At 40.5% G+C, this 11,443-nt stretch overlaps 1 protein-coding gene across 2 annotated transcripts in view; it reads left to right on the top strand.

The window, feature by feature from the left end:
• Positions 1–8,875, top strand: part of LOC109475099 — a 10,663-nt gene extending 1,788 nt beyond the window's left edge. For both annotated transcript variants that reach the window (XM_019775638.1, XM_019775637.1), the window contains exons 2-7: positions 2,084–2,187; positions 3,309–3,452; positions 4,849–5,000; positions 6,131–6,262; positions 6,583–6,879; positions 8,046–8,875. In XM_019775638.1, coding sequence (XP_019631197.1) covers positions 2,139–2,187; positions 3,309–3,452; positions 4,849–5,000; positions 6,131–6,262; positions 6,583–6,879; positions 8,046–8,219 — 948 coding nt within the window. In that variant the 5' untranslated portion in view covers positions 2,084–2,138 and the 3' untranslated portion in view covers positions 8,220–8,875. The remainder of the gene's footprint in view (positions 1–2,083; positions 2,188–3,308; positions 3,453–4,848; positions 5,001–6,130; positions 6,263–6,582; positions 6,880–8,045) is intronic.
• The last annotated feature ends 2,568 nt before the right edge of the window (positions 8,876–11,443 follow it).

The following is an 11,443-nucleotide window of genomic DNA, read 5'->3' on the forward strand; positions in this document are numbered from 1 at the left end:
GTCCTTCCGTCTGTCTGTTGGTCAACAAGATAACTCAAGAACGCCTGGATGGATTGGTTTCATACTTGGTGTGTTGGTAGGGTGTGACAAAAACTGGAAATGATGAGATTTTGGTCCCCCTAGTGGCTTCCCTTGGTACTGCAGCGCAACTTCCGGTTTTGATATCTCGCGATCTGGACATGCTAGGGTCATGAAATTTGGATGGAAGGTAGCTCTCGTGCTTGGGAAGAAGTCATATGAGTTTGGGCCCCCTAGCGGCTTGTTCTGGAACTGCAGGGCACTTTCTGGCGAAATGTTTAAAAGCCAATAAGTCCAGACAGGAACAACATATTTTCATTATTTTTGGTGTGTAGGTAGCTGAGAGAGAGATGTACATAATTAAATGTAAATTATGCAAATGAGGACTTTATTTGCATAATTAATGAGGAAATTCTATAATTACAGTGTTTTACATTATACTATGTAACCTAGGGCAGGCGGAACTTCAACAGATACTAATTATGCAAATGATGACCTAATTTGCATAATTAATGTGAAAATTCTATGATTTCGTAATGGTGAATGATGAGAATGTCATACTTGGGACATCTGTAAGTTAATCAAAAGTTAACATACATCACGATGCATATATCATGTTAATGCAGAGGTCATTTGAACAATTAAAGAAGAAATTCACATTTACATATCAAGATCATATTTCATGGAGGTATGAGATCTCGGAATTCTAGTTTCTATATAATTTCTTTCAAATTCTTTTTTTTTTTTTAGTTTTCTGGCAAATCACTCTGTTTGGGACTTTTTTCATGGCCCTTACCCCCGGCCAGTCCGCGGTAAAAAAAAAATGAGGCGAAAGGGGGTTTGAGGGGTCAAATTTGAGTTCACAATTCTCCTAATCTGTTGTGAAATTATATCAGATAATAATATGACTGCAAACCACAGGAGTGGCGTTTTTTTGGGTTTTGATTTTTGGCTGGATCCTCACTTCAAAGCATTCTAAACGCTTTGGGCGTGATCCGCCCATTTGACCCAGATTGTCCCGCGACTTTTACGGCCTGCAAGGAGTTGTCCCGACAACACTCTACGCTGAATTCGGAAACCTCTCGATTACGCTTTATGTTAAATTCCAAGTGGCTACAACGCATTACGTAGAATTAAAACGCCGAATACGCTCTACGCAAAATTTTAGAGCGGTCCGTCTACGCTCTACGTAGAATTAAAACGGCCGAAAACGCTCTACGGAAAAGGGCTTGCGGGCCCCCTTTTACGTGGTGTGGGCGGATTTTGGACCCCTCGCCTCGGGCCGTGGATGATTACAAACATTTTAGTACTAGGATTTTCTTAATCATTGACTCAAGTCTATACTTGTATCTTTGTATCTTCCTGCCAACACGTATTATCACTGAAGTTCTGCCGGAAATATTTTTTTCTCTTGGTTTATCCTTCGCGAAAATTCCCAATTTTGTGCATTGATTTTTATATGAAAATAATAATTTTTCTGTTAATTTCACAAAAATATATATAACCAAAGTGTTTGAAGAAACAAAACTCCACAGAGCTTATGAAATCTTCCAACTTTTCGTGACATATGACGTCGATAACAAAAGTCTTCTGTGACTTTGCGGGTCTTGATACGCAGAGCAAATATGATATATCGATATTTTTAACATACAAAAATATTGCAAGTTCAGAATATTTTTATGCGCAAATGTTGAAAATCACATGCATGTTGCTCTTGGGTATTTCGAGCCCTGATGTATGTGTATCATGAATGTACATGTACATGTATGTTCGGGCCGATGCCGAACAAACCAGCCTCTTTACCCCCCGTCCTTGGGGTAATAAGCCTCTAGAGGGGTCATGTCAATTGCCACCAAATTCTAATCATTTGCCTCATCAGCAAGACCTACCATTTTGGTAGGTTGGTAGCGTAAAGCACCAAATTTCATGACACTCCATCCATTGCTTCTTGATTTGTTTCTTGTGCCCTATTTTATGTAAAGGTTTGACCTGTAACGTTTCCTAGAAACGTATGAGATTTTTTTCACAAAGTAATACATATGTTTTAAAATGTGATATTTCTTAGGTCTACAATTTCTGATATTTGTTGCCGTCGGACAAATTGAGTCACATCACCAAGCATGACGCAGGCGCTCCCAGAATTCCTGAAAACGGTGATGATCCCGGAAGGTATGAAGAACCACTTCAGATCACTTCACACTTTGTAAACACACTTTACATTTGGAACCGCATGTGTAAGTGTAGCAGTACAATATTTTGCATTTGGGATTGCATTGTTGCAGTAATATAAAATCTAGCTTCAGTGCACTGTGAAGAAATAACACCTAGCTCCAATGCAGAGTGAACAAGAATTCGAAGATCTCATACCTCCATGAAATATATAAGTTTTTGTAATGTTTTTTATTTGTCTTACTGACTATGGAAATAAGGTCATAATTAGCATAATCTAGTTTCATTTATGGTTTTCTAACTTCAAATGACAATATTTTTCGGGTAAAATTCTTCTCCTTTGTCATACTTCATTTCAACATGTCCTCATTAATTATGCAAACGACTTCTAAATTAACATAATATATGTATAGTGGTGTTAACCTTTAAGTAACTTACACATGTCACAAGGTATAAAATTCTCAACATTCGCCAATAAGGAGTCACAGAATTTTCACATTGGTTATGCAAATTAGGTCGTCATTTGCATAATTGGCATCTGTTGATGTTTGTCTTTTTTTTTACCTTTGTCTTCCAGCATACCAAATATCATCACAATCCCTAAAGGCGTTCTGAAGTTATGCTGACTACAAATGTGCGGAAACACAAACACACACAAACACACAGACACGCCAAAAACAATACCTCCATTTTTCATGGAGGTAACAAGCAACACCTAACTCCAGTGCAGAGTGAACAAGTACTAAGTAACACCTAGCTCAACAGTGCACAGTAATTCAGTCATATTAGCCCCCGACTAAGATGACAGACGGTCATCGAAACGTCGACTATTGTTAAAATAATGATTGTGAATGATAAAGAACTTTGCGATTCAACCAGTTACCAACCCGATGGAATTATTAACGGATTCACAACAGTTAATGTTAAGGTAGAAATCATTTTTCCACACAGACGTTTTGATGCCTTGCAGGAAATTAAACGAAATCTGTCTCTCCTTCAAACGACCTTCTGATACGTCCGCGATCAGAGTAGCATGTTGTTAAAAGCTAAATGAACAGCGTTATTGATGATCCAATGACGCACATGAAGTTACTGCATGTATGATTTACATACCTATATAGATGACCTGGAGTTTGGGAAGGAGATCACGGTGACCCACACTGAAGTAGTTCCGGTGTCAGCGGATGTCTACTGGTCCGGGTTCGATGACTACTTCTATCTGCAGGAGAATGTGGGCATGCATAAGAACATGACAACTGTCAAGGGTTAGTCTAGATCTTCTACAGATCTTCTGTGCCGTTGTTTACCGATCACTCTCCTGCATAAGTACAGCATAATACGTTGATAAAGGAGGATTCTACCTGTAGATTTTATCCATTGCTAGCATCATCGGGTTGCTACACCGTGAACGTGGTCATGACCTCCGTCGGAGTACTAAAGTGGACGTAGCCTGAACAGTTGTGTGTTCACAGTAGCCTCTACCAGGCACCGCGGATCGCTGGAAAAATAGTAGAAATTGGCCGAAATAAAGGGATAATATACCAGAGAAGATCCAGGGCCATAGAAGCTCCAATTTGCGACCCACGGAGCCTGTGCGGAGTCGCAAGCTTCAAAAGATATTAAATTAATCCCCCTATTATTCGTACAAAGAAACTTGATCAGCGCTGAAGATCATTTAAGTCATAAACCCGTGGGTCGCAAATTGGAACTTCTATGGCCCTGGATCTTCTCTACTATCCCTTTATTTCGGCCAATTTCTACTATTTTTCCAGCGATCCGCGGTGCCTGGTAGAGGCTATGTTCACAGCTGTAACTCGCGATTCCTTTGCTGCATAGGGACGTAATTTGATGCACGTTGTTCTTTTTATACCATAGCTATATAATATTCTAGCGAAATCAGTTTTCTGATGGACTGTTGGTACAGACCATGTACTCCGTCGATGTTATGGATGTGCGGTTTTCTCAAGCAGATGTTCCGATCATGGTAGTCGCGGCATGGCGGACCGCTAATAAACATCCTCCAAGCAGATCGTGGGCGCGCTTATACCTGATCTCCAAGCAGATGTTTGAGTTTGGGTGTCTGTGTATAGCAGCAGCCGATTTAGTTTGAAAGAGAATAGCCCCAAAATGGATTAACGGGTCGTCATACGGGTGTACATAGATTTATGTATACTAGTAATTATGGCCCAAAGTTCATGCATCCACTGCTTTTCATGATAGGACTCTCAAACATGTGACGTATGTATCCGATGTAGAGGGGAATATCAACAGCTAGTTATTATGTAAATGAGATAATTTTCATAATTGACAAGAAACCCTATAATTTTGTACTGGTGAATAATGGTAAGTCAATTTTTGCGGCATTTGGAAGTGATGTTGAGAGAATAAACATTTTTTATATATGAACTATATGTACATCGGGGCATCGTTTACATTTGATAATTATCTTTTTACGATAACCACAATGATTTCTTTCACGGAGATATGTGTCCTACGGACTCTTGTTACCCCCTGATACGGATACATTAGTCTTGCCATCTATATATGAAGCGTGTTCAATCGTGTAAACGAAGCATATCAGCTACACAAGAGCAATGTTTTATTCCTTTTAATACATTAAGCACAGTGATTAGTTTGTTTTCTACATCTCTGAAACCACAGGAGATGGAGGGGTGGGGACCGTGATCGAGTTTGACTTCTTAGGCGGAAAGACCCAAGAGGAGCTTGTCCAGAAGGACGAGGACACCAAGACTTGGGCCATCGCCATGCTGGGTAGCAACCCTCTCTTCACCACCTACTTAGCTACTGTAAAGGTAAGGCAAATATATGAATAAAGTGTATCAAGTTTGTGTTTGGCTGTGTGTTCGTAGGCTTTTTAATGCAGTAACGTGACAGAAAGCAAGGAAGGTTATGTTAACTAGAGATATACCTTACTCACAGACAGACTGTCAGAGACAAACAGTCGCTTACTCACAGACAAACGGTTAGGTCAAGTTAGAAGTGACTTTACTAGGCATGCAGGGGTAACCACTTTTAGCTTGTTCACAACAACGTTTTTGAACTACATAAACCGGTTAGACGTTAGACCATCTCGTTAGATGTGACAATAAACTGGTGGATGTCCCAACTACTAAGTACCTAATACCAGCCCAGAAGAGAACAAGAAATAGCCATGCATTCAAGTACCAGAGTTATCAACCAAGGATTGAGGTGTTCAAGAATTCATTCTTTCCTAGAAGTATAGCAGAGTGGATCTCACTGTCACCAAGTTCAGCAGGGGCATTGTCATTAGATAGCTTTAAACAATGTCTAGAGCTAGAATTTCAAAGGTTAGGTGTAACAAGTCGATCGGTGTAATATAGCCAGCTGCCGCCGCGCCGCGTGCCTGCAAAGCTGGTGTGTTACGCCGAAAGGCGGTTATACCGGCTATACAGATACAGATACAGAGACAATGAATTCAGAAATTCTCTGTAATATTACACATATATGATAATGCTTCCCGGTTGTTTGAAATCTTTGATTCCTTGTTGTAGTGATGTTTGTAGTGTATAATGCATATTATTTCTCCAATGCCGAAGGTGAACGACGACACAAGTGAGACTGCAAAAGTGACGATGAGGATCACGGGAATTGTTGCCCTTCAGGACTTCGACAAAAGGAGGGCTCATATTGCCTTTACAAAGTACATGCTGCGCAACCGCATCAACGAGGTGTGTGAGAATGAATTACTATGCTTATCTTCGCAGAAGAAAAACATGTTGCTTATTCTCTCGTTCGTCCTCTTCTTCTTCTCCAAACACGTAAGGTCAATGACCTAAACCAGATCAGAGGCTGCGGCTGCTGATCGANATATGATAATGCTTCCCGGTTGTTTGAAATCTTTGATTCCTTGTTGTAGTGATGTTTGTAGTGTATAATGCATATTATTTCTCCAATGCCGAAGGTGAACGACGACACAAGTGAGACTGCAAAAGTGACGATGAGCATCACGGGTATTGTTGCCCTTCAGGACTTCGACAAGAGGAGGGCTCATATTGCCTTTACAAAGTACATGCTGCGCAACCGCATCAACGAGGTGTGTGAGAATGAATTACTATGCTTATCTTCGCAGAAGAAAAACATGTTGCTTATTCTCTCGTTCGTCCTCTTCTTCTTCTCCAAACACGTAAGGTCAATGACCTAAACCAGATCAGAGGCTGCGGCTGCTGATCGACCGAAGGGCGACCAGATATTTGACAGGTCACTCAAAGTTTCATGGATACAAAAACTCGTTACGTTTTATGTGTTTTGCTGTCTGCTATACTTCTATAATGTTGTTTGCTATATGTTGTTAAGCACGTGTCTCTAACAAGTAAAAAAATACAAGAAGTTATTAAATGTAGTATTACGCTTCAGGTCCTCTGCCTCATCGCTGACAAGGATAACCATGTGCTGAAGTTTGAGATTGAAGTCGACTGTCCCATGAAGAAGCTGTGGGATGCCGTGAATGACTGGGCCGGGCACGCCTGGGTCATGAACGCCACCGGGGTAGAAGTCGTCGCTGACCAGCAGAACTACGACCTGCGGAGGAAGGTGTTCTTCGGCCCGAGGTTCATGGAGGAACGTCTGGTCCTGGGGACTGAAAATCCCAACAGTCTGGAGTACGAGTATGGGAGGAATGACAACATGGGTGTTCTGCACTATCGCGGCAAGGTGGGCATCTGTTGAGTGTTTTATCCAGAACCATGCTTGTGCCTGGGCAAATCTATATAATTATGTTCATGGATTTCCGAGGACTATCCAGAACCGTCCTGTGCGTTTCAGCTCACTGTGAACCAGGAACACCGAGCTTCAGTTCACAGTAAACCAGTAAGACCTACATTGTAGTTTAAGAAGTTCACAGTGAACCAGTAAAACCTAGCTTTAGTTCTCAGTGAATCAGTAACACCTAGCTTCAATACACAGTAAACCAGTAAAACCTAGCTTCAATACACAGTAAACCAGTAAAACCTAGCTTTAGTTCTAAGTGAACCAGTATAAAACATAGCTTTAGTTCTCAGTGAACAATAAAAACCTAGCTTTAGTTCTCAGTGAACCAGTATAAAACCTAGCTTTAGTTCTCAGTGAGCCAGTATAAAACCTAGCTTTAGTTCTCAGTGAACGGGTATAAACCCTAGCTTTAGTTCTCGGTGAACCAGTATAAAACATAGCTTTAGTTCTCAGTGAATCAGTATAAAACCTAGCTTTAGTTCTCAGTGTACCAGTAAAACCTAGCTTTAGTTCTCAGTGAACCAGTAAAACCTAGCTTTAGTTCTCAGTGAACCAGTATGAAACCTAGCTTTAGTTCTCAGTGAACCAGTAAAACCTAGCTTTAGTTCTCAGTGAACCAGTATAAAACCGAGCTTTAGTTCTCAGTGAACCAGTATAAAACCTAGCTTTAGTTCTCAGTGAACCAGTAAAACCTAGCTTTAGTTCTCATTGAACCAGTTAAACCTAGCTTTAGTCTCAGTGAACCAGTATAAAACCTAGTTTTAGTTCTCAGTGAACCAGTAAAACCTACATGTAGCCTTCAATTAATTCTCAGTGAACCAGTATGAAACCTAGCTTTAGTTCTCAGTGAACCAGAAAACCTAGCTTTAGTTCTCAGTGAACCAGTATGAAACCTAGCTTTAGTTCTCAGTGAACCAGTAAACCTAGCTTTAGTTCTAAGTGAATCAGTAACACCTGTGGCCTAGGTTCAGTGCACAGTGAACCAGTCATAATTGCACTGATGAACATGACAGACGGTCATCGAAATGACATACATTTATCCTGTTTAATTAACAAGGGGTTTTGAATAAAGATTTTTACTATTGATTGTTTTAATGTGCTCTTCATAGGTGGAAGTACAGAAGATAAGTGACAAGAAGACGAAGGCCAACTACACCGCGACCTTCCTCCCGCAGCCAGGAAAGGACCCAAAACCCGGCATCAAGGCAAACATGGATACTCGTCTGGGGTGGATCAAGGAGACATTTGCGGAGACCGGTACCTGGTGGTGCCGTGTGCTTTGAGGCAGTGGAGGCAAAATGGCGAGCAACAGTAGTGAATACAATGTATGGCAAAGTGGTAAACAACGAGTCTGATATCTACATAATTCTAATTACCGTCAACGGGGTCTATATAGAGAAGTAAGGGTGTTATAATCTAAGTACTGTACTAGTAAATATTGAGCACATAAAAATTTGTGTCTCTTCTGGAAATCGGCATAACAAAATCGTCTTGGGTATAATCACAATAGTTTTAAAACTGATTGAAGCCATTAATATTTGTATTTCTTTCTTTATGTGGATGAAGCAGGTTTATTAATAAGAAGAGAAATTTCTTTTTTAAATATTTCTTTCCACGTAGGACAACGTCTTTCAGTGACTGTTATCATGACAACAACTTTTATCTATTATAAAACAATGGGAACTTATTCTACATTTGGTAATGTTACTAAGCAATAAAACATTATTATGTTTACCTTTGCAGAAGGGAAATGTTGTTTTTGCTATAGTAGAATGGTTTATTATTACAAGAACAAGAAAATGTACACACAAGCCTCCTGACTGCTATGATGGCTGAATTGCGAGGCCTATTCTGACATCATGTTACGACAAACTATATAACGTTACATGCTGTTTTTCCTCTTCTTCATCTTCTTTTTTATCTTCTTCTCCAAACACATGAAGTCAATCACTTGGACCAGATGTCTGTCACCATGGTAACTGGTGCTGTAGCAGACATCCTGTGGTGTTGGGTTACACAATGATGTGCTTGAGTAAGAATAAACGGAGTAGCCGCTTGCTAGGCTAGACCACCTGACGGTAAACATAATGCATTTCCTTTGGCATTGGCATTAGGTAGTTCTCAAAGTTGAAGTCAGTTTCGAATTCACAGACACACACACAGAGAGAGACACACACATATACGCACAAAGACGCACGAACGCACACACACACACACAGTGACACACGCACTCACACACACACACACACAGTGACACACGCACTCACACACACACACAGTGACACGCTCACACACATACACACACACACACACACACATTGACACCAACACACACATACTCACACACATACACACACACGCGCGCGCACGCAGAGACATACGCACACATCAATCAATCATCCGTAGGCATCAGGTGCTGATGCATGGCGGCCACAGTCCTCTACAGGTCCCGCCAGGTGGTCGTGCTTCCGGCACAGACCCTCCTGTCAGTTCTGGTGACATCCAGCTCCTGTAGTCTGCGGGAGACACACGCACAGCCACACAGATACGCCGGCAGGATTTTTTTTGTTTCTAGATATTTTGTAGTTTGTACCTTCTTGTCAAACATATTCGAATTTCGTATTTGTGAAGTGCACCGTACTATAATTTTTACCGCGTCGAAGTGAGTCATCTTGGGGTCGTTAACTATAGAAATCCCCATAGGGCGAAAACTGTGTTCTGCTACGTTCAACATTCACCAGTTTCCATTCCCATGACGCATTGCACCTGGGGGGGGGGATAAAAATTCCAAAGTTGCATAGCACCTTGTGGGCAGATGCCAGTAATACGCGCATGCCCAGAGGGCCCCAAGTGAGAGCCTTCAGCACCTCATGTACAAAAACAGTGTAAAATGTCCTAATGTTTAGAGCTTGCTTTTTTTGGAGCTGGATGTTATAGGTAAGAGTTATTTGCATTTGATTATGCAAAAAATGGAGTTTGGGCTATTTTTGGGGGTGTCCAGGTCGCAAAAAAAGGCATGAGTTTGCATGACATCATCAGCTGGTGAGAGAGGTCAAAGAGCAATCGTGCCTGTTCAGCTTAGCGTTTAGATGTCTTTAGCAGTATATAATATTATTATATCAATACAAAATGGACAGCTTAGAGGCCGAGTTACCCTATAAATGCGTGTTTTTGATGCGGTTTCACTCAGGCAGGTGACTTTTCACACCTTCTTTTTTCTTATATGTTTGCCACGCATTTGAATTGGACAGTCCATTACCGGTCTTTGCCCTTGTAATCTGAAGTATTTCAGTGTTTCTTTTTTTTTCTTCGTTTGTTGATGACAGAAAGTAAAACAATGAAGGTTGCTTGTTTCATTAAATTAATAATCATATACTAAAACATAATTTATAATACAATTTTGAACAAGAGTGATACAGGACGAATGGAATGTACCTGGAAGTGATTGTTCTAAGGAAGCTGCACACAAGTTATCAAATACACAAAAATGACAAACACATGAATCTGGTACCAAACCTGCAGATCTATTAAAAAGCTTCAAAAGCAAAATGCACATACACGATTATAGTAACTAAGCTATTACTTCTCCTGGTTAGTAAATGATGGTAGCTCTAATTTACCTTCACGTGGAGATATCTGTAGATATCTCACAATACCTGACACAGTCCGCAGCACCTCTGTACATGTATGTTAGATCCTAGATTATATTTTCCTTACAACTACAACACCTGCACATTGTTGGTTACAGGTAACTTTAAGCAGAGTCTCACTCTAGAGGAAATGTTTAAATCTCACTAAAGCGCAGCCGTTTTAACATCATGGCGTCTTGTCGACTAGCAACGCTTCTTATAACCTATGGAAGTAACGTTTAATGAAAATGTCACAGGAAGTTAACAATTATACTAGTACATTAACAGTAAGATACACAAGAAGTCTACAGTTATAGCCTCAGAACAGTACAGTAGAGTATATATCAGAACAGTATTCCGCATATGTAGAAGGTAACAAAGTTAATGTCAGCCAATAAGCTTGCTAGCAATTAGCATATATCTTAATCAAGGGCATATAATATCTTTTTATACCACAATGTTTGACAACCAGCCTCACTACACTTTGTTTAGTTCCAACCTTTTGCATTTTGATCTCCTTTACTGCTTCTGACGGTTGTATTGCAACCATAACGGCTACCATGTCGAAGTCAATTATTTGATAAGCCTTTCAAAATGTTTTCCACAAAGCTGTGATGTCTGATCTCTAAAAGGTTGGACATGTTGACCACAGAGCTGTGATGTTTGATCTCTAAAAGGTTGGACATGTTGACCACAGAGCTTTGATGTTTGATCTCTAACAGGTTGGACATGTTGACCACAGAGCTGTGATGTTTGATCTCTAACAGGTTGGACATGTTGACCACAGAGCTGTGATGTTTGATCTCTAAAAGGTTGGACATGTTGACCACAGAGCTGTGATGTTTGATCTCTAAAAGGTTGGACATGTTGACTACAGA

Source organism: Branchiostoma belcheri, unplaced genomic scaffold (assembly GCF_001625305.1).
Source record: "Branchiostoma belcheri isolate BF01 breed outbred unplaced genomic scaffold, Haploidv18h27 scaffold327, whole genome shotgun sequence".
NCBI lineage: Eukaryota > Metazoa > Chordata > Leptocardii > Amphioxiformes > Branchiostomatidae > Branchiostoma > Branchiostoma belcheri.